The sequence below is a fragment of the Pinus tabuliformis genome, chromosome 1_1 (genome assembly GCF_031772625.1).
Source record: "Pinus tabuliformis cultivar Carrire ecotype Pingquan chromosome 1_1, CPIR1, whole genome shotgun sequence".
NCBI classification, from domain to species: Eukaryota; Viridiplantae; Streptophyta; class Pinopsida; order Pinales; family Pinaceae; genus Pinus; species Pinus tabuliformis.
In genome coordinates this window covers 920,409,286-920,429,901 of record NC_142297.1, presented here as the reverse complement: position 1 = coordinate 920,429,901, position 20,616 = coordinate 920,409,286, and the positions used below count along the sequence as shown (strand labels likewise).

The 20,616-nt window shown below is 32.8% G+C and overlaps 1 protein-coding gene across 1 annotated transcript; it reads right to left on the bottom strand.

Moving 5' to 3' along the window:
• Positions 1-9,991: 9,991 nt before the first annotated feature.
• On the bottom strand, positions 9,992-13,121 carry LOC149217419 (myb-related protein 308-like). Its single transcript, XM_089391364.1, has 3 exons — positions 12,960-13,121; positions 12,728-12,857; positions 9,992-11,107 (listed from the first exon to the last, which is right to left on the bottom strand). The coding sequence occupies exons 1-3, from the start codon at positions 13,090-13,092 to the stop codon at positions 10,582-10,584; spliced, it is 789 nt and encodes a 262-aa protein (XP_089247490.1). The 5' UTR covers positions 13,093-13,121; the 3' UTR covers positions 9,992-10,581.
• Between the last annotated feature and the right edge of the window lie 7,495 nt (positions 13,122-20,616).

Sequence of the window (20,616 nt, the reverse complement as noted above, 5' to 3'; positions counted from 1 at the left end):
GGACATGTTGTGCCTCAGCTTTGCAATTGGGTTGAGCTGCTCCATTGCATGGTTTTGGAAATGGTGGTATGGGTAGCTGAGTGGGGGTGTATGTTTGAGATGGATGTGGATGGGGTTGTCGTTGGGTAGGCATTTGGAGTTGCCTTGGTGGAGGAGGAGGTGATGGTTGCCGTTGAGCAGGTGGTGGAGGAAAAGAAGTGGGAGGAGTGTTGTACTGGGGCCTCAACCCCTGATGAGGTGCATTCCACTGAGGCTGTGGTTGAGCATAAGAGTGAAATAAATGAGCAGCTGATTGGGCATAATATGGATCTATGAAGGAACAAGGAGGAGGTGTGAACCAGGAAGGATGAGTAGGGGGACCCCAAGAAGGCATGAAAGTGGCTTGATAGGGGTCATAATAGGTCTCGAATGTCCCTTGCAGTTCCTGCTGGTAAGATCTAGGTCCATGTGGCCTCCTTTAGTTCATATAATGGAGTGATTCAGTGGCTCCCTTGGCTTTCTGATATGCATCTTTGATTCTGGGTAAGGAAGGGCACCGATCTGTAGGATGGTATTCTTCACATACAAAACACACTTCTAGGGAGTGCATTGGACATTCGTCCCTAGGATGCTTTCTAGTGCACCTGGGACAAAAGATGGCCAAAGCCCTCTTGGCTTCCTCTTGCTTCCTTTGGATCCGCAAGGTATCCAGTTGCATGGCAAGAAACTGCATCATATCACTCTTGAAATCTTCCATCTGATTTTCAAATTCGTTTTTGGATAAGGTACTGCTCCCAACATTTCTATTTGTAGCCATTTGCTCCAGAGGAATGTTTTCTTCTTCTTCTTCCCTTGAGGTTCTTCAAATATGTCTTGTTGTCCACCTAAGGGTTCTTTAATCACAGCCATCGAAGAAGAGAGAATGTTGGCTGTGTGAAGCAGTGGGGGTGTTGTGCAATCATTTTTCTAACTTATCTCTACTCCTACAAGGCATGAAATGAAATCTTTTTGGTTGATTTTTGCTTTTTTCTACTTCTACCTACAAAACTGAAATAGATTGAACTGCAACTAACTATCTTGCTAAAATGAAAATGCGAATTGAAATGAAAGCAGGAAAGGACTAATCTATTTTTCTCAAATGAAATTGTAGGAATGAAATGCTAGTCTACGCTTGCGGAATTGAAATGCTAATCTACGCTTGCAGAAATGAAATTGCGGAATTGAAATGCTAATCTATGAAAGCAGGAAATGTCTACGCTACTTTTGCGGAAATGAAATTGCAGAATGGAAATGAAATAAACTACTTAGCAGAAGGTTGTAGTAGAAAATAGAAGAATAGCAGCAATCACCAATACTCTGACGCTTCCCCGGCAACGACGCCAAAAAGATGGTGGGCCCCAATATTGTAGCAATAATGCTACAACTCCTAGAACTCCCTTCTTTAATTTTATCAACCCGGTAGTTCGTAACAAACTTGGAAGTGACGGTGCTGTATGCACAAGTACTAGCTCTTGCCGCAGCTGTCACTTGGTCAGCTGGCACAAGTCCGCTAGGGGCTTAAGCCAACCTCTATGAGCTCTTAGAAGAAGCTTTTTAACTGATGGATGAAAGCTAACTCAAAGGAAGCTAATCTACTTGCGGAAAGAAACTGAAAGCCAAAAAGAAACGCAAACCCTAGCAAACCCTAATTCTACCAGCTAGTCCTACTGACGCAAAGGAGAGCATGCAAACTACTGAAAGAGATGCCATTACTTCTATGAAGGTAAAATACATGTGTCTACACTGCCTCTAGCTGAAGAAAACATCTTTTTGTATTTTTGACTAAGTTATTAGAAATATCATGCATGTGCTTTTAACTGGCTTTTCATTGTGCAGGGGTGGATCAAGGAGGAGAAATGCTTGGAAAAGGTTGGGATGGTACAGAGAGGGTCTAAGGAGCCCTTAACACTCTTCCAGAGAGTTTCACAAAGTTTGGTTTCCAAAAAGCCTTGTTTGTGAGCTTCTACAGGAAGTCTGCAGGGGTTCTACAGGATGTTCTAGGATTTCTACAGGATGTTCTGTAATTTTTCTACAGGATGTTCTGAAAAGAGGATTTTGGAGAATGGATGGAGGGAAAAATGTGGAGGAATGAGTATGGAGGTGAAATAGGGGTGTAGGGGAGTTCAAGACTTGGAGGATGGAGTCGAGGAGTGGCGCAGATGGTGAGATTTGTTCAAGGAGGGATGAAACGAGGTTGCACAAGAAGATGAGAATCATGGCAAAGTAAGCGAATGAGGCAAATGTAAGGTAAGGGTTATAAGTGAAGGATGAAGTAGGTAGGTTGGATGGAGTATGTGCAGGTAAGGACGGGTAATAGGTACTCTGCAAGTGGTTTTTCAAACTGAACAAACAAACACTTATAAAGCCTATGACCTAGTTACTTTACTCTATTCTGACCTAAGTAACAACAAAAGGAAATGAACAGCAGTTTATTCGAAATGAAATGCATGAACTAACTTATGCCACTAAAAAATCATCAACTGAAGCATTTAAACACTACTAATATCAGCATCTACAAAAGAGGATTCCAACACTAAGAATTGCATGGCAAAGCAAAACAGTGTTTTTGTTGGCAACAAAGTCACATTGGTCCTAGCTCATGATTCCACTGAGGGGGAGGTGAGATCCAAGGTGTTTGGTAGCCCTTTTCTGAAGATCTTCCCTATGATTAACCTATCAAGCAAATCTGAACATGAAAAACCTTTTTAATCATCAAAAGCAACTTAAATAACAACACAACATTTAAATCTAAATAGCAGATTTTATTCTAAGAATGCAACAAAGACACATAAAGGTAAACAAAGGAGGTACTGGGTGCTTGAGATGGGCCCAACCCCAAGAGCTACAGCCTCCTAAGAGAGATTTAGAGCTGGTGCAAAGCTGGATTCATCTTTATTGAGTAAGAAAAGAAGAGTTACATCAAAACTGTCCACAAGGAGAACTTGAAAATGAGCTGAAAGCAAAGCTAATCTATTGCCTAAAAATCGAAATACAAACTAGCTAACTTCTGCCTACAAAATGACTAACCATTGGCCAACTACTAGCTCCCCAAAATGACTAACTGAAATGAGGCCCTAAGCCCTCTTATTTATACAAATTGAGGACCCCAACAGTCCTCCTAAACTTTAGGGACTCGGGTGCCCAAGACTTGTAGTTAACAGCAGTCCTACTTGACTTGCTTGGCTGCCCTTGTGCTAATTGATTTGGTGGCCCTTGAACTCCGAGCTGATGGTGGAGAATTCGAGGTAAGGCCCATAAATGAAGGGGACACCTTCCTACAAATCGTCTCCCTTGTTCTCCCACGAATTTGGCTGCCAAGTGCTCATTAAAACCTTCAATTTTGTCTCCAAATTGACCAAAAAGGCTACACAAAGAACACATTAGACTTGTTGGCATAATGACTAACCCAATTCACTCTATTAGCATAAATATAATAAAAAACATGCAATAAAATAATGAGAATGGTGGATTAAGTCGAATTAGAAGGTTGAATGAACCCAAATAATTATCCATTTTTGGGGCTCATCACCATGTATTCTGCCTCTGTAGTTGATAGTGCCACTACAGATTGTTTCTTACTCATCTAACTGACTGCACCTCCAAATAGGTTAAACACATAACCATTTGTAGATCTTCTTTGATCCAAATCTCTAGCCCAGTCTGCATCAACAAAGACATGAATATCCAACACTTTGTCCAATCCTGTTCTTCCCTGGTAGCGCAAACCATAATCACGAGTGCCACACAAATACCTGAAAACCCGCTTTACTGTTGTCCAATGCTCCTTTCCTGGTTTTGACATAAACCTGCTCAATACTCCCACTGCATGTGCAATGTTTGGTCTAGTACAGACCATTGCGTACATCAAGCTGTCGACTACACTTGCATATGGAACACGGGGCATGTCCTCTTCCTCTTCTTATGTCTTAGGACACTGTTCAGTAGATAAATTTACACCTACAGGAATAGGAACCTTCACTGGTTTACTATCCTACATACTAAATCTCTGTAATATTGTCTCGACATACTTCCTCTGGTTTGACCAGAGCTTCCTCTTTACCCGATCTCTTTTAATTTCCATGCCCAAAATATAGTTTACAGCACCAAGATCTTTCATGTCGAATTTTGAGGACAATTGGGTCTTCAAGTCCTGGATAATTTCTTCGTCATTTCCAACCAGCAACATAACATCCACATACAAGACCAAATAAATAACACGTCACCAATTAATTTAAAATACACACAGTGATCTACTTTACTTCTGGTGAAGCCAAGTCCCCGTATAAATATATCAAATTTCTGATATGACATCCTTGTTGACTGTTTTAACTCATACAAAGACTTCTTTAACTTGCATACCAGTTCTTTCTTACCCTTCACCGCAAACCCTTTAGGTTGCTTCATGTAGATGTCCTCTTCCAGATCCTCGTGAAGAAATGTTGTCTTCACATCCATTTGTTCTACCTCAAAATCAAAAGAAACAGTAACAAATAAAAGTAATCTAATAGAAGTTACCTTGGCAACAGGAGAAAAAATATCACCAAAATCAATTCCCGACACCTGGGAATAACCTTTTTCTACCAATCGAGCTTTGTATTTCTCCACCTTTCCTTCTGCATTTGTATTCTTCTTGAACACCCATTTGCTGCCAATGAGTTTCCTTCCAGCCGGCAACTCCACCAGATCCCAAGCCTCATTTTTGTGCAAAGATGCCATTTCATCAACCATGGCCTCTTTCTAAAGTTTTCCATCCTCTGAATCTACTACTTCCTTCACAATTCTGGGATCATTATCAGTAATAGATAAAGCAAAATTTGAACAGAAAGTAGATGGACTATATCTTTCTGGTTGCCTTCTTTCTCGAATTGATCTTCTCACACCCGGAGTTTGTGGCTCTTCATCTTCTGATTCCTCCTTTACTGTAGAGTATGATTCTTATTCCTTTAGCTCAAACTCTATCATCTCAGGTTCCTTTGGTTGGACTTCATGTTTAATAACATCTTTCACCTCTCTGAACACCACATCTCGGCCGTACACAACCTTCCTTGTTATTGGGTTCCAAATCTTATAACCCTTTAAACCATCCTTATACCTAATAAAGATGCACTTTTCAGATTTACTATCCAACTTGGTTCGTTTCTCCTTTGGAACATGTACATACGCATCACATCCAAATACCCTCAGATGTGAAAGAGAGGGTTTCTTACCAGTCCATACCTCTTGTGGAGTTTTATCCTCCAACACTGATGAAGGTGATCTGTTGACCAGATAACATGCTGTCTCCACCACCTCTGCCCAAAATTCCTGTCCTAACCCAACACCACTTAGCATGCTTCCTGCACTTTCCATCAATGTCTTTTTCATTCTTTCTACAAGTCCATTTTGCTAAGGTGTATATGGAGTAGTCTTATGTCGTGCTATACCACACTTCTTACAGAATTCTTCAAATTCCTTACTGCAAAACTCTCCATCATTATCTATCTTCAACGCCTTTATCTTCTTCTTTGTTTGGTTTTCCACCAGAGCCTTGAATTATTTAAACCTATCAAAGACTTCAGATTTCTTCTTAAGGAAATATATCCATGTATTCCTTGAGAAGTCATCTATAAATGATACATAGTACACAGACTTACCCAGTGATGGAATCTTCACAAGTCCAAACACATCACTATGCACAAGCTCTAATATATGTTTCACCCTCTTACCACCAGAGGGGAAACTCACCCGATTTTGCTTCACGTATACACAATTTTCACAGAAATCAAAATCCAGAGAGCTATTACTCATACCTTCTACCATACCTTTACCATGAAGTATTTGAAGGCCCTTATCTCCAATATGTCCAAGCCTTTGATGCCACAACATGGTGTTTTCTCTAGAGACCACTAGATTTTCTGCTCCACTTTCAGGAACCATAGAACTGTTGCATCATCAACAACCGTGCTACCTTGCAGCTTGTATAGAGTTCCAATCCAAACTCCCCAGATCAATACTAGTGCTCCCTGAGCCATCTTGCAGGTCTCCTTCTCAAACACTGTTTTTACACCTGCATCATCCAACTTGCTTACAAAAATCAGATTTCTGGCCAATGCAGGAATATACAGAACACCCGGAAGTGTTCTAACCCTTCCACCTTGGAACTTCAACTTTACTTTTCTGCGACCAATGATTCTAGCCTTCCTGTCATCCCCTAAGAATACATCACCACCATCGTATTTCTCATACTCGCAGAACCACTCTCTATGGGGAGTGAAGTGAAAGGATGCACCTGAGTCAATCAACCATGCCTCATGATCTACATGTGTACTTGAAGAAGCCAAGTACACATCCCCACCTTCATCTGAGGTGGTTTTCGCCTCTGCAGAAGGAGCATCATCAGATCCCTTTCCTTTATCAGGAGCTTTAGATTTACAGTCCCTTTTGTAGTGCCCTTCTTTTCCGCATTTCCAGCACACCACCTTTACAGGTTTTCCTGGAGATTTAGATCTCCCTCTAGATTTATATCTCCCACTCGATGACTTATTTTGATTTATGTTCTAGGACCGTCCTCGTACAAAAAAGGCATCACCATTCTAGCTCTCCATATTTTTCCATCTCATCTCCTCTGTCAGCAAGGATGAGACTATTTCATCAAACTGCAAGACAATTACATTGTTACCTATTGCAATAACCAAACTATCCCACGAATCTGGTAGAGAACACAACAAACTGATGCACTTATCTTCATTTGAAATTTTAATATCAACAGATGCTAACTGACTTACCACAGTATTAAATGTGTTCACATGCTTTATCACTGAGTCTCCATCTTTCATCCTCAAGTTATAAAACTTTTTCCACAGGAACAATTTATTCACCAAAGACTTAGATTGGTACAAAGTCCCTAACTTGTCCCACAAAGCTTTCGTCGTAGCTTCCCCTGATACATTCAGCAACACTGAATCTAAGACACACAATCATATTGTGCTCTTTGCCTTTCGATCCAACTTCTTCCATTCTTCATCGGACACTCTCGTTGGTTTAGTACTTGGATCTACTGCAATCCATTGATCTTTATCCACCAACAAATCCTCCATCTTGAGTTTCCACAACTCAAAACCCTGACCATTAAATTTCTCGATCTCTATCTTTCCACTACTCGCCATCTTCTTTCACCACCAAAATCGATCTCGCAGATCTCCCACTGAACAGGGCCTATCATAGGCCCGAGCAAAACGCCTTAGCAACAAAGGCGTCCCCTTGAAGCCAAAACAACTCTAATACCAAATGTAGGTTTTAACCCCGTACAGAAATTACCTGCATACGAATTCTAAAACACAAAAAATAAACAATGCGAGAGCATAACACATAAAACACATATACACAGAGATTTTCCCCTAGATCCCAAAACCGGGACTACCAGCTTGATTTTTCATTATGTTCCTTTCAATGTTATAATAAATATTTATACATGTCGAGGCATCTAATACCATGGACCGAAAACCATCATGTCCAAAACCATGGACTGAAAACCATCGCATCCAAAAACATGTGCGAAAATCATGCACAAAACTATAGGTGGGTCCACCCAACCTAACATAGGTTCCAAAGCCAAAAAATTTCGGGGCACTGCCTCGGACCCCATAGAGTGGGGTTATCTGCACCCCTCAAACCCCCTGTGACCCCCCCACTACGCAATCGATGCAACGAAGGGGGGGCTCCACCCCCCCTCTAACCCCCCAGTTAACTACGTGGGCTAGTCGTGGAAAGAATATAACACAACCCAACAACATCCCCAAATTTGGCTAAAAAGGGAACTAGGTGTGTCGTCTGCTTGATCAATTGAGTAAAGTATCTAGTGTCTATGTATGTTGGTTAGGCGTGTACCTAGGCTTGGCACCCTAAGTCTTACATCAATGTCTTAGAGAAGGAGAGCTTGATCATTAGAGTGTTACATGAACGAAAAAAATTAGCTTTACATGGAGAACCAAAGATGGATTCAATTTTCAAGTGAGAGATTATTCCCCCTTATTTTTTAGATTCATTGTGATTCATTAAACAACTTATAACTATAATAATTTACACCATTTTCTTTTGCCTCATTTTCGTTGTGGTGTTTTGTTTTGGAGATATAGAGTAACATTAGAAAGACAATTTTTGGTGAATGAAATTGAGCAATCACATACATAAGAAAATTTCATTTAAAAAATAACTATTTTAACTTAAATGCAATGATACACAATATACTTATAATAATACAAGTTGGAGAAAAACAAAATTTTCATAATTTTCATTTTTCCCTATATTTCTTTAACCATAATAACATGATGATAGGAATTTATCATAAAAAATAAAAAATGTGAAATAAAACACAAATATTTCTTTAACCAATAAAAATTGAAATCAAAAGACAATATTTTGATAAAATTATTTGATACCTCACATTAAACACTCATTACTCTCATTTATTTTACCTTTAATACATTTATATGGACATAAATCCAATGATAACAAAACCCTCCATAATAAAATAGAAAGCTAAGTTATTCATATCATCACTTACATCCGGAACTTTATAATCTCCCTTCGTAATTGGAATGAAACAATTTAAATCGTTCTACATTTAGGATATTTGATTACTAATCTGTGTGCATCCCCAAATAAGGATTGCAAAGATTGATTTAATTAAATTATTATTTTTTAAAAACTCCGTGAGAATGTATCTCATATTAAATTAACATATATTTCCTTCTCTTCCCTTAGTTGTTTATATCTTTTATACAACTTTGAGGAAAGGTTAAATATTGAGTTGAAATCATTTCAAATTTATTATTCAAATATGTAGTGAAGGATGACTATTGAACTCCATTTCATAATCAAGCCTCTCTCTTCTCTTTCTTTGCCACGTGGTTCATTTAAGTCATAACTCATTTATATTTACGCTGTCAAATAGCTTTTGTTGGTCTCTTTGTAAACTCACAATTATATAAATTTCGATTCTACTTTCTTCGGTGTTAATCATTGTTATATTTGTGCATTGAGTTTTATGAAATATAAGCATAATAAGGAATATCTTTAATATTTTTAATTATTGTGCTTGACAAAGTGGTGTTAGGTGATGAGAAAATTGAGAAACGACACATGTATATGTTAAGAGAGCTTTTTTGAAGAATTTTTTAGTGATTAATTGAAGAATTTATCAGAATAAAGGATTTTTTTCATAAATATATTTATATATAAAATAATAATAATAATAATAATAAATTAATTAATTAATTAATATATTTAAATTAGATTTCTATTAAATATTATATAAACATAATTTTGAAATATAAATTATTATATTTAATAAAAGAAATTTATTTTAACAATTAGTATAACAATTTTTTTAATGTTTAATTATTAAATGTTTGTAATATTTTTTTAATATATTTTTTCATAAAATTTATTTAAATTTAATAGAAATTTTATAAAACTGTAAATTTAATTTATATGATTTACACAACACAAACGTTTAAAAACAAATTAAAGACCTAAACCATTTTATATATTCAGAAATACAATTTACTAAAACAAATTCACCAAATTCCAACTATTCTAACTTAAAATTCTTATTATTCTAACTTTAAAAAGAAAAAACATTTTAAAGCAAATTAAACTAAACCACCTTAATAAAAAAAAATAACAATAAACATAATTATTATCCAAAATAACTATATATTTAATTTAAAATTCCAACTATTCTCACCTAAAAAGAGAAAACATTAAACTAAACCACATAAATAAAAAAAAATAACAATGAACATATTATTATACAAAATAACAATATAGTTAACTTAAAATTCCAAGTATTCTAACTTAAAAACAAAAACATGGAAATAAAACACATTAAACCGATAGAGAATAACAACCAACATAGTTATTATCCAAAATAAAACTGCAAATCAAATATTTATCATTCAAACCAAGTTACTTTGGAGCACTTATGCCCATACTTACATTCCATATTTAACGAACAATATATTTATCTAAACATTAGACATAACCTACTGAACTGTCACATTAGATACCCAACCCACTACAGTCACAACCTTGAATTAAATAGTAACATTAAAGATGGTATGTCATTCATTTTCTTGACTGCCATCTACCAACGATCACGTTTCTTTACGCCTACCACCTTTCTGTCATGTAATAATTCAACCATTGACCACTCCCTGTCAATACTGAACTTGCATCTTGCATTCTGCAATTCACAGATTCGCTAGTGGGGGTCTTGCTTCATGCTACTCTAGTCGATTCTGGCCTCACTCTACCTCTACTTGTACTTGAATTAAATAGGCATCATAGATTCACTGCAAGTGCCATTGGGTTATCAAAGTTAATTACTGATTTCACTTTCCCTATACTCAGTCTCATGCCGTTGTCTTCAGCTACACACACAGAGCACCAGCATTAAAATCATACCAAACCAGTAAAGATATTCATCTGTCAGTCTGGTAAATACTAAGAGCAATTAGTATTCGATTAGTGAATACTAAGAGAAGTAATTGAAAATCCAATATTTCATGAATTGTCCCGCCGCTATATCCCTACCCTATAAATGAAAGAACCCCTGTGAGGGAAACCGCCATGATTCCCTTCACAATATCTGCTCTCGCAGCGCCCGTTAGAATTTATTTGCGGCGCTATGTGGGCACAGCACAGTCCGTGGCCATAATTAAAATTTGAACTCACAGTTCTGCCGACGCTCGAAGCTTTTCTTCCGGCGTGGGACGAACTAGACGGCAAGCTGATCGACAAATCAAGATTGAGGTCGGGATGCTCTTCGTCTTTTGAAGCGGCGGGCTCGATCAGCGAGCTCTGCGAGCCGTCGTGTTGGAAGAAGTCTGCTATTTCTACCGCCCTCGGTGTCTGGAACGCCGAAATTTCGTGCGCGGGAACGGGCAGAAATCTGAGGATAGTGTTGCTGTTATGGGGCGGGCATAGTGGGCGATGGGTCTGAGGATCGAGTCCTCTGCTCAGCAATTTTCTCTTAATGTGGGTGTTCCAGTAGTTCTTGATCTCGTTGTCCGTTCGCCCTGACAATCTCCCTGCAATAAGGGACCACCTGCACAGTTTCACAGACCCTCATATCAATTCGGTCCATAATTGACACTTCAAATGTGATTAGGAACAGGTTAAATTAATATCCCTCGTGATAGTAAGTAAGGAAATTGTAAAAAATGTAGAATTTTAAGTTATTGATATTGTTAAAAATTGGAACAGATTGGTTAAAAAAATATCCTTAGTGATGGTAAGTAAAAAAATGGTTAAAAAATGGTAGATTTTCATAATTATTTATTTTTCTGAAAAAATATCCTTAGTGATGGTAAGTAAAAAAATGGTTAAAAAATGGTAGATTTTCATAATTATTTATTTTTCTGAAATTTCTAAAATATGTAACACCAATTTATTTTCATTTTCATCTTAATAAGTTGACCAACTTAAACTTACACCCAAACTTACCTTTAACTTATACATTCTATATAAAAACTTGATAAGTAATTTATCTGAGTTTAGAAATTAGCCCTTCACAAATCTTTAAACACTATACATTTTACAATTTTATTTCATTCACCATTATTCTTCATTAAAAGTTCTTCAACAATAACATCAGCTTTAACAATAAACTTCACCCTGTAAAAGCAACATGAACATAATCAACAATCTATAAGTACAACAATATACAAAAGGAGGGTTGCCCAGAAAGTTTTGCACAATATACAAAAAGAGGGTTATTTTTCTTCTACAATAACATCAGCTCTAACAATAAACTTCACCATGTAAAAGCAACATGAACATAACCAAGGATAAGTGCAACAATATACATAACCAACCATCTATAAGTGCAACAAGATACAAAAGGAGGGTAACCCTCAATTTTGTTCAGAAAGTTTTGCACAATATACAAAAGAAGGGTAACTCTCAATTTCATTTTAGAAAGTTTTAACAAAAATAAGGAAATTGTTTAAGTTGTCTATGAGGCATAGAGTGTCTATGGGGTGTAGAGCATAAGGTGATATAGTGTTTTGTTAATGCACTATGTTGTGTAAAGTTTACATGTTCCAAATATTGTGGGCAAAAATTTAACTAGGGTTAATGTAGCCAAGCTAGATGCGATCTGGATGATTTTGACGGCTTAAATGTCCCATTCAGAATTACTCAAACCACAAGTTAATCATGTCAGTTATCTCAAAACTTACATAAACTTGCAAATAAAGACTCACATAAACTATGAGGCATAGATAGAGCATAAGGTGATATAGTGTTTTGTTAATGCACTATGTTGTGTAAAGGTTACATGTTCCAAATATTGTGAGAAAAAATTTAACTAGGGTTAATATGGCCAAGCCAAATGCGATCCAGATGATTTTGATGGCTTAGATGTCCCATTCAGAATTTACTCAAACTACAAGTTAATCATGTCAGTGATTGTTATAAGTAGAATTTTGGCGTAAATCACATAAAGAGAGACATTTGTCGAGGCGTTTCGAACCAACCAGTGTGACTCATCGTGAGGACAAGCGATCTCAAAACTTACATAAATTTGCAAACAAAAACTCACATAAACTAAACTAGCAAACAAAAAGTTATTTAAAACAATAAAAGCTATAGAATTGCTTACTTGTTACGGATAAGAAAATGGAGTTTCCTTTAAAGCGATAAAGGAGGCGATAAAATTGCTTACTTGTTGCCGAGAAGAGAATGGAGTTTGATAATGAGTTCGTCTTCTTCTTCTGAGAAGTTACCCCGCTTCAGATCTGGACGCAGGTAGTTTATCCATCGGAGCCTGCAACTCTTCCCGCATCGCAGCAGACCTGCAATAGAAAATTGAAGCAAAGTTATACATTACAATCATTTCATTTCAATTTACAAACTGCTATTAATTCCACTGAGAAAGCAGAGGCGAGGCAAGTAACCTGCGGCCTTGGGAAGAGAACGCCAGCCGCCTTCGCCGTGGGCTCGAATGTAAGCGATGAGGCGGTCATCTTCTTGTTTAGTCCAGGCGCCTTTGTTTGTGTGAGCCTTCTCACAGCACGGAGTTCTCCCCATCTTCACAGGCAGAGTGCAACAGATTGAAACTGTCACCAAGTCCGAATGGAGTGGATAGCGCAAAAAGAGTCATGTGATATAGCCGTCACAGGTGCCCGTCTGATGTGATAGTTTGTCTTGGTCAGTTGGTGGAGATAAATAAAGAAATCAGTAGTGGACTTAGTTAGGGACTGACAGCTGGTTTGATTCTCGACGAGGCGAGTACATCTTTCATTTCGTTAGGTATATGAGGCGGTTGTGACGAGGCAATATTCAAACGAGGTTTCGGACTTGAAGCGTGTATATCATTTAGTCCAATCCGTGAACAAAATTGGCCGTTTTCGGAGATTTGGAAGTCTGAAAAAGTTCATACTCGTTTGGAAGTACAACAAAAAAAAAAAAAAAAAAATGTCTGTTTTATTAAATATGTTTATTTATTTATTTTTTTCTTATCACTCGTGAGAGGAAGCTTGAATATATCCACATCTATCACATCATGTTTCGAAACTGGGTGGGGAGGTTAATAATAGCATTCCCAATCACCCGCGCTAAGTCCGTGTAGATATTTCTATTAAATAGGTTTAATGATAAGGGTCAAAAGATTAATTTTGCTTTTCATGGCCAAAAAAATTAGCTAAAAAATAAATTACTATAGATTTATCTTATCTCTTAATCTACTAAGCAGTAATAGAGATCAAATATCACAAGATGCAAATCTTTTTTTGAATGTGGAAATGTTTGCACATCTAGAAATTTTATTCCTCTCCACTTTTGGTAGATTTGGAGTTAAAATGGACCTAACCATTTTGACCAAAACACTAATAAAATATTTTATCTATAAGATTTTATTTTTATTTTTTTTCCACTCATTTCTATACAATATATACATAATTGGCATTGAAATATTTTATTTATGATTCACATCCTTCAATCCTCATATTCGTAAACCAAAAACATCTATCCATATTTATTAGTTATTAATATTTATCTCTCTCTATATTATATATTTTAGTTATTAATACCCTTTTAAAATGTTACATGTTAACTCTATATTAAACATTGAACTAATTACAAAGAAAGAAAGTATTAATCTGATCATGACTTTTTTGCCTTTTCTCTCTTTATATACATAATGTTAAAATCTTTTAGCCAACATACATATTGAAATATTTGATTTATGACCCGCATTAAAATTTTCTTTTATTAATATTTTTCAAATATTATATAACAACTACCAATAAATTAAACATATGGTAAAAATATAAGAATTTTTTTAATTTAAATTACTTTATTTTTCCCTATATAAAGTTGATCTAAAATTATATTATTTAATATGAACCCTGAAATATTATTTTTTATGGTTAACACTATTTTTTTGCTATTAATATATTTTTGTTTTACATATTACATGTCCATTAAACATAGACATATCGTATAATATAATCTCAATAATATTATTTTTACATATCATCTCCCAACTTCATATTAGAAAGTGTAGGAATTACACATTTATCTCTGTAAATTTTATTTTTTTTACTTTCAATTACTGTATCTTTTTATTAAGTAGAAGTTGAAGTATTTTATTTATAGTCAATAATGGACATTGTTTTTCCTTTTATTTGTTTTTTCTAACTATCTTTTAATTATCAATAATTATTAGGTGGATGGTAGAGATTTAACCGATGTAGAATAATCTTATTAGTATACAATAATCCTCATATTTTAGTTATACATTTTTTCCCCTTTAATTAAATTTATTAATTAAAAATATGAGCAATTGTCATACTAGATAAGTTATGGTTTTCTAGACATGTGTTATTGATAAGCCATAATATTATAACAAAGTCTATTTTTAGATTAAGAGTCTCCATGGTTAAAAATCTTATTACATGTATTTCTGTAAATGTATATATGTTTAACATATGTATTAATTATTTTTGTCATTAATAATAATATTAATTATTTTAAATAAAATTATAATGTACTTAATTTTTAGGATTTTTATATTTTTAGTAACTTGAGATTTATGATGAAGAAAGTGTTTGGATCTTTATTATGGATGCGTATTGGCATGTCCATTTAATTTATATGGCTACTCTAGTATTATTCTTAAATGTATTGTTATGTGACAACATCTCCCTCATAATGGGTTGTAGAGTGTCTCTAGGCGCAATAACATCCTAATATCTAGAAAATGAGTGAAATTTGGCTTAGATCCATCTTAACTTCATAAGATCAGAGAGGGATCAAATCTCTTTTCACTCTAAAAGAGGTTTGTATATAAATTTATATATTTGATCTTTGTCTTGGGAGATCCAAAGTTAAGATTTAAGGCAATAACACCCTAATATCTAGAAAATGAGTGAAAGTCGGCCTAGATCCATCTTAACTTAAGATCTACCAAGAACGGAGAGGGATCAAATCTCTTTTCACTCTAAAAGAGGTTTGCATATAAAGATATTTGACCCTTATCGAAGATTGGTAGATCCAAAGTTAAGATTGATCTAAGCTGCTTTAATTTCTCCCCCTTTAAGTAGAGTATATTCCACATAAACACCATGTGTCAATACCATGAGTTCTAAAAAACATGGAGCTCCAAAATCACAATGTATTCCACATAAACACCATGGGTCAATACCCTAGGTTCTCATAAATATAGAGCTCAAAACCACAGGTAACTTAAACATGTAAATTTTAATTTTATTTTGATGGAGCCAAAATGTTTACAGGACATTACATTACATTATGTTACACATCTCTACCATATTTAATTAGAGAACATCTCTCAACACAATAAATCAACCAATAATAATTCACTTAAATAACTATAATAAATCAGCATATATTCGTAAATAACAACCAATAATTAATGTATTAATTAATGATCAATACTCTTATCAAAAATTTACCAACAAATTATTACATCTATATCTATGTAACTAATAACAATATATTTTAAAATTATTATATCTTTATATATGTAAATAATAAAAAAATTATTTTATATAAATAATTAAAAAATGGTTTAAAAATATGTTTCGTGAATAGAATTATTTATAATATCTATAGTTTTTGTTTGTTAGATAAGGAAAACTAGTTCATTCAATAAATCAAAATGAACTTTTAGCATTTTATATAAATAAAAGTTCAATTTTCTTTTATGATTTAAATTATCTTAGATCTATGATTTAAATATTTGATTTATAAGCGGTATTAAATTTTCCTTTTATTAATATTTTTCAAATATTATATAATAACTACTAATAAATTATACATATGGTAAAAATATAAATTTTTTTTAAATTTAAATTACTTTATTTTTCCTATATAAAATTGATCTAAAATTATATTATTTAATATGAACGCTGAAATATTATTTTTTATGGGTAACACTATTTTTTTTGCTATTAATATACTTTTGTTTTACATATTACATGTCCATTAAACATAGACATATCGTATAATCTCAATAATATTATTTTTACATATCATCTCCCAACTTCATATTAGAAAGTGTAGGAATTACACATTTATCTCTGTAAATTTTATTTTTTTTACTTTCAATTAATGTACCTCTTTATTAAGTAGAAGTTGAAGTATTTTATTTATAGTCAATAATGGACATTGTTTTTCCTTTTATTTGTTTTTTCTAACTATCTTTTAATTATCAATAATTATTAGGTGGATGGTAGAGATTTAACCGACGTAGAATAATTTTATTAGTATACAATAATCCTCATATTTTAGTTATACATTTTTTCCCCTTTAATTAAATTTATTATTAAAAATATGAGCAATTGTCACACTAGATAAGTTATGGTTTTCTGGTCATGTGTTATTGATAAGCCATGATATTATAACAAAGTCTATTTTTAGATTAAGAGTCTCCATGGTTAAGAATCTTGTTACATGTATTTCAGTAAATGTATATATGTTTAACATATATATTAATTATTTTTTTCATTAATAATAATATTAATTATTTTAGATAAAATTATAATGTACTTAATTTTTAGGATTTTTATATTTTTAGTAACTTGAGATTTATGATGAAGAAAGTGTTTGGATCTTTATTATGGATGCATATTGGCATGTCCATTTAATTTATATGGCTACTCTAGTATTATTCTTAAATGTATTGTTATGTGACAACATCTCCCTCATAATGGGTTGTAGAGTGTCTCTAGGGGCAATAACATCCTAATATCTAGAAAATGAGTGAAAGTTGGCTTAGATCCATCTTAACTTCATGAGATCAAAGAGGGATCAAATCTCTTTTCACTCTAAAAGAGGTTTGTATATAAATTTATATATTTGATCTTTGTCTTGGGAGATCCAAAGTTAAGATTTAAGGCAATAACACCCTAATATCTAGAAAATGAGTGAAAGTCAGCATAGATTCATCTTAACTTAAGATCTACCAAGAACGGAGAGGGGTCAAATCTCTTTTCACTCTAAAAGAGGTTTGCATATAAAGATATTTGACCCTTGTTGAAGATTGGTAGATCCAAAGTTAAGATTGATCTAAGCTGCTTTAATTTCCCCCTTTAAGTAGAGTATATTCCACATAAACACCATGTGTCAATACCCTGGGCTCTCAAAAACATGGAGCTCCAAAATCACAATGTATTCCACATAAACACCATGGGTCAATACCTTGGGTTCTCATAAATATAGAGCTCAAAACCACAGGTAATTTAAACATGTAAATTTTAATTTTATTTTGATGGAGCCAAAATGTTTACAGAACATTACTTTACATTATGTTACACATCTCTACCATACTGAATTGGAGAGCATCTCTCAACACAATAAATCAACCAATAATAATTCACTTAAATAACTATAATAAATCATCATATATTCGTAAATAACAACCAATAATTAATGTATTAATTAATGATCAATACTCTTATGAGAAACCTACCAACAAATTATTATAGCTATATATATATGTAAATAATAAAAATATATTTTAAAATTATTATATCTTTATATATCTAAATAATAATAAAAATATTTTATATAAATAATTAAAAAAATGGTTTAAAAATATGTTTCGTGAATAGAATTATTTATAATATTTATATTTTTTTGTTTGTTAGAGAAAGAAAACTAGTTCATTCAATAAATCAAAATGAACTTTTTAGCCTTTTATATAAATAAAAGTTCAATTTTTTTTTACAAATATGATTTAAATTATCTCAGATTTATTTTAATTTGGTATTTACTAAGAACCTAGAGATCATTTTTTTTTTTTTAACTTTAAAAGAGGCTTGCATCTCAAGAGATCTTAGAGAGATCAAATCTCAGGTTTTCATATTAGGAGATTTGATCTCTCCCTGTGGTTGGTAGATCCAAAGTTAAGATTTATCTAAGCTAGTTTAATGTCCTCATTTAAATAATCTATATTGCACATGAATACTATTAGTTCTCATACCATGGGTCAAAAATGTTTTCACATTATTAATTTTAATTTTAATCCTTATGTAATTTGATTGAGTCCAAATGTTTAGAACAAAACAATATTGCAACATATCTTCTATACTCAACTACATAATGTTTCTAATGAAAAAAATAAACTTCAAGGATAATTATAATTGTTCCTTTAGATTATGGAATCCACTACATTTTATATGAATGTAGTATTTTTTAATTTCAAGTATTTAAATTAATATGTTCAATATTCACTCTATTTATTAATATTAATCAAACTACATATAAATGATATAAAATTTAAGAAAAGTTTACATTTTAAAAATAAAAATAAATATTTAATAAATTTGAAGTTAAAATAAATTTATATTAATTTTTTTTTTTATATATATATATATATATATATATATATATATATATATATATAGATAGGTAAAATTAAATTTAAATATAAAACTTTAAAATATTATAATTATATAAATTATAATTATTTTAATTTATATTATAAAATAAATTTATAATTTTTAGTTATTATTTATATTTTATATATATTTCACATTTTTATATATAAAATAAAATCTTATTTCTATTTTTATTAAACATTTTCTGTGTATACATATATCTTTCATATATCTCTCTTATATATATATATATATATATATATATATATATATAGGCGTAGTCTAACCTGTAGATGAAATGAAATTTTTTTCTTGGGTAATGACATTTGATATTTTTCTCCTTGTTAATTTTAACTAAAATGGAGTAAAGAGAATTCTAGTGTTCCATTGGGTTTTCAATATGTTGAACCCATTTATATATTCAAAAATGTATTGTAAACAACAAAAAATCACATTCTCGCTTAAAATTGTATTGTCGAATTCTAATGAAAAATGTTATTTTGTCTATATATATATATATATATATATATATATGTAATTATATAAAAATAGTATATTTTAAGTACTATATCTTTATATGGTTATTAATTAAATTTAAACATGATATTTTGAAATAATGGTTACAAATTTTACTCACTATTGTTTTAATTATTTTAATGTAATATATATTAAGATTTTTTCCAAATAAATTTGTTTGTAATTTTATTAATAAAAGAAAAATTGCAGGATAACTAATTAAATTGAGTTGGGCTTGGAGTATGCCCTAAAACTATTTTTTCTTGGCTAAGAGCTCGTCTTCCTTGTACCTAAGGAAATAGGTTAATGGCCAAAGACCCAAAGGCATTTCGAAGGAGTGAAATCCTGCCCCCTTATGGACCACTAACGGGTTATTCCCTAAGGAAATAGGTTAATGGCCAAAGACCCAAAGGCATTTGGAAGGAGTGAAATCCTGCCCCCTTATGGACCACTAACGGGTTATTCCAAGTGGTGTGGTTTTCCTTGAATAATAGTGATGAGTTAGCCTGCATTCGCGGATAGTAGCCAGAGATGGTTGTCCTCACTACTGGTTTGACAAGTGAGTTATGATAGTTTTTTCCACCCTGTGAGAAAAACTAATTAAATTGAGTTGAGACTAGATCAAATCTCTCAATATGCAAAACTCTTTTTGAGTGCAAAACATGAAGAAAGGTTTTCATCTCGTTCATTCCTTTGAATTCTTCATAGATTGGAAGTTAAGATGGATCTATGTTGGATCTATATAATATTATTTACATCAAATAATATTATATGTGATACAACTTGAGTGTGTAATGGTTAAAAACATGTGCTTGCGATATAGTATGTACATTGATACACCAATTTGGCACATGGCTTGGCCATTGATTTTCTTGCATATGTATCCCAAGTATATCAATGCCCATTAACCATTTAACTTATATGGATGGGTTATTTTTTTTTTACATAATTATATTTTCACATGGTGTATTTGCAATTTTATGTGTAACTAAAACTTTGACACCTTGTCTTTTTAAATTCCCACATGAAATTATACATTAGAAGTGTTGTTAATCATGTCGATTAGATGAGCATGCCATTTATTGTCCATACTTATTATATTAAACTCCCAAATTTTTTTATAATGAGTATTTTTGCTATATTCACATGGAAGTATGTAAATGGTTTTATTTGGGATTGAAAAAAACTCTAC

What these genes read in the sequence shown, in the direction of transcription:
- LOC149217419 (XM_089391364.1), bottom strand. Translation starts at nt 13,092, where the DNA reads ATGGGGAGAACTCCGTGCTGTGAGAAGGCTCACACAAACAAAGGCGCC. An exon ending in TTCTCTTCCCAAGGCCGCAG is followed by an intron (nt 12,858 to 12,959) that starts GTTACTTGCCTC and finishes TTTCTATTGCAG; the next exon opens with GTCTGCTGCGATGCGGGAAG. An exon ending in CATTCTCTTCTCGGCAACAA is followed by an intron (nt 11,108 to 12,727) that starts GTAAGCAATTTT and finishes GAAACTGTGCAG; the next exon opens with GTGGTCCCTTATTGCAGGGA.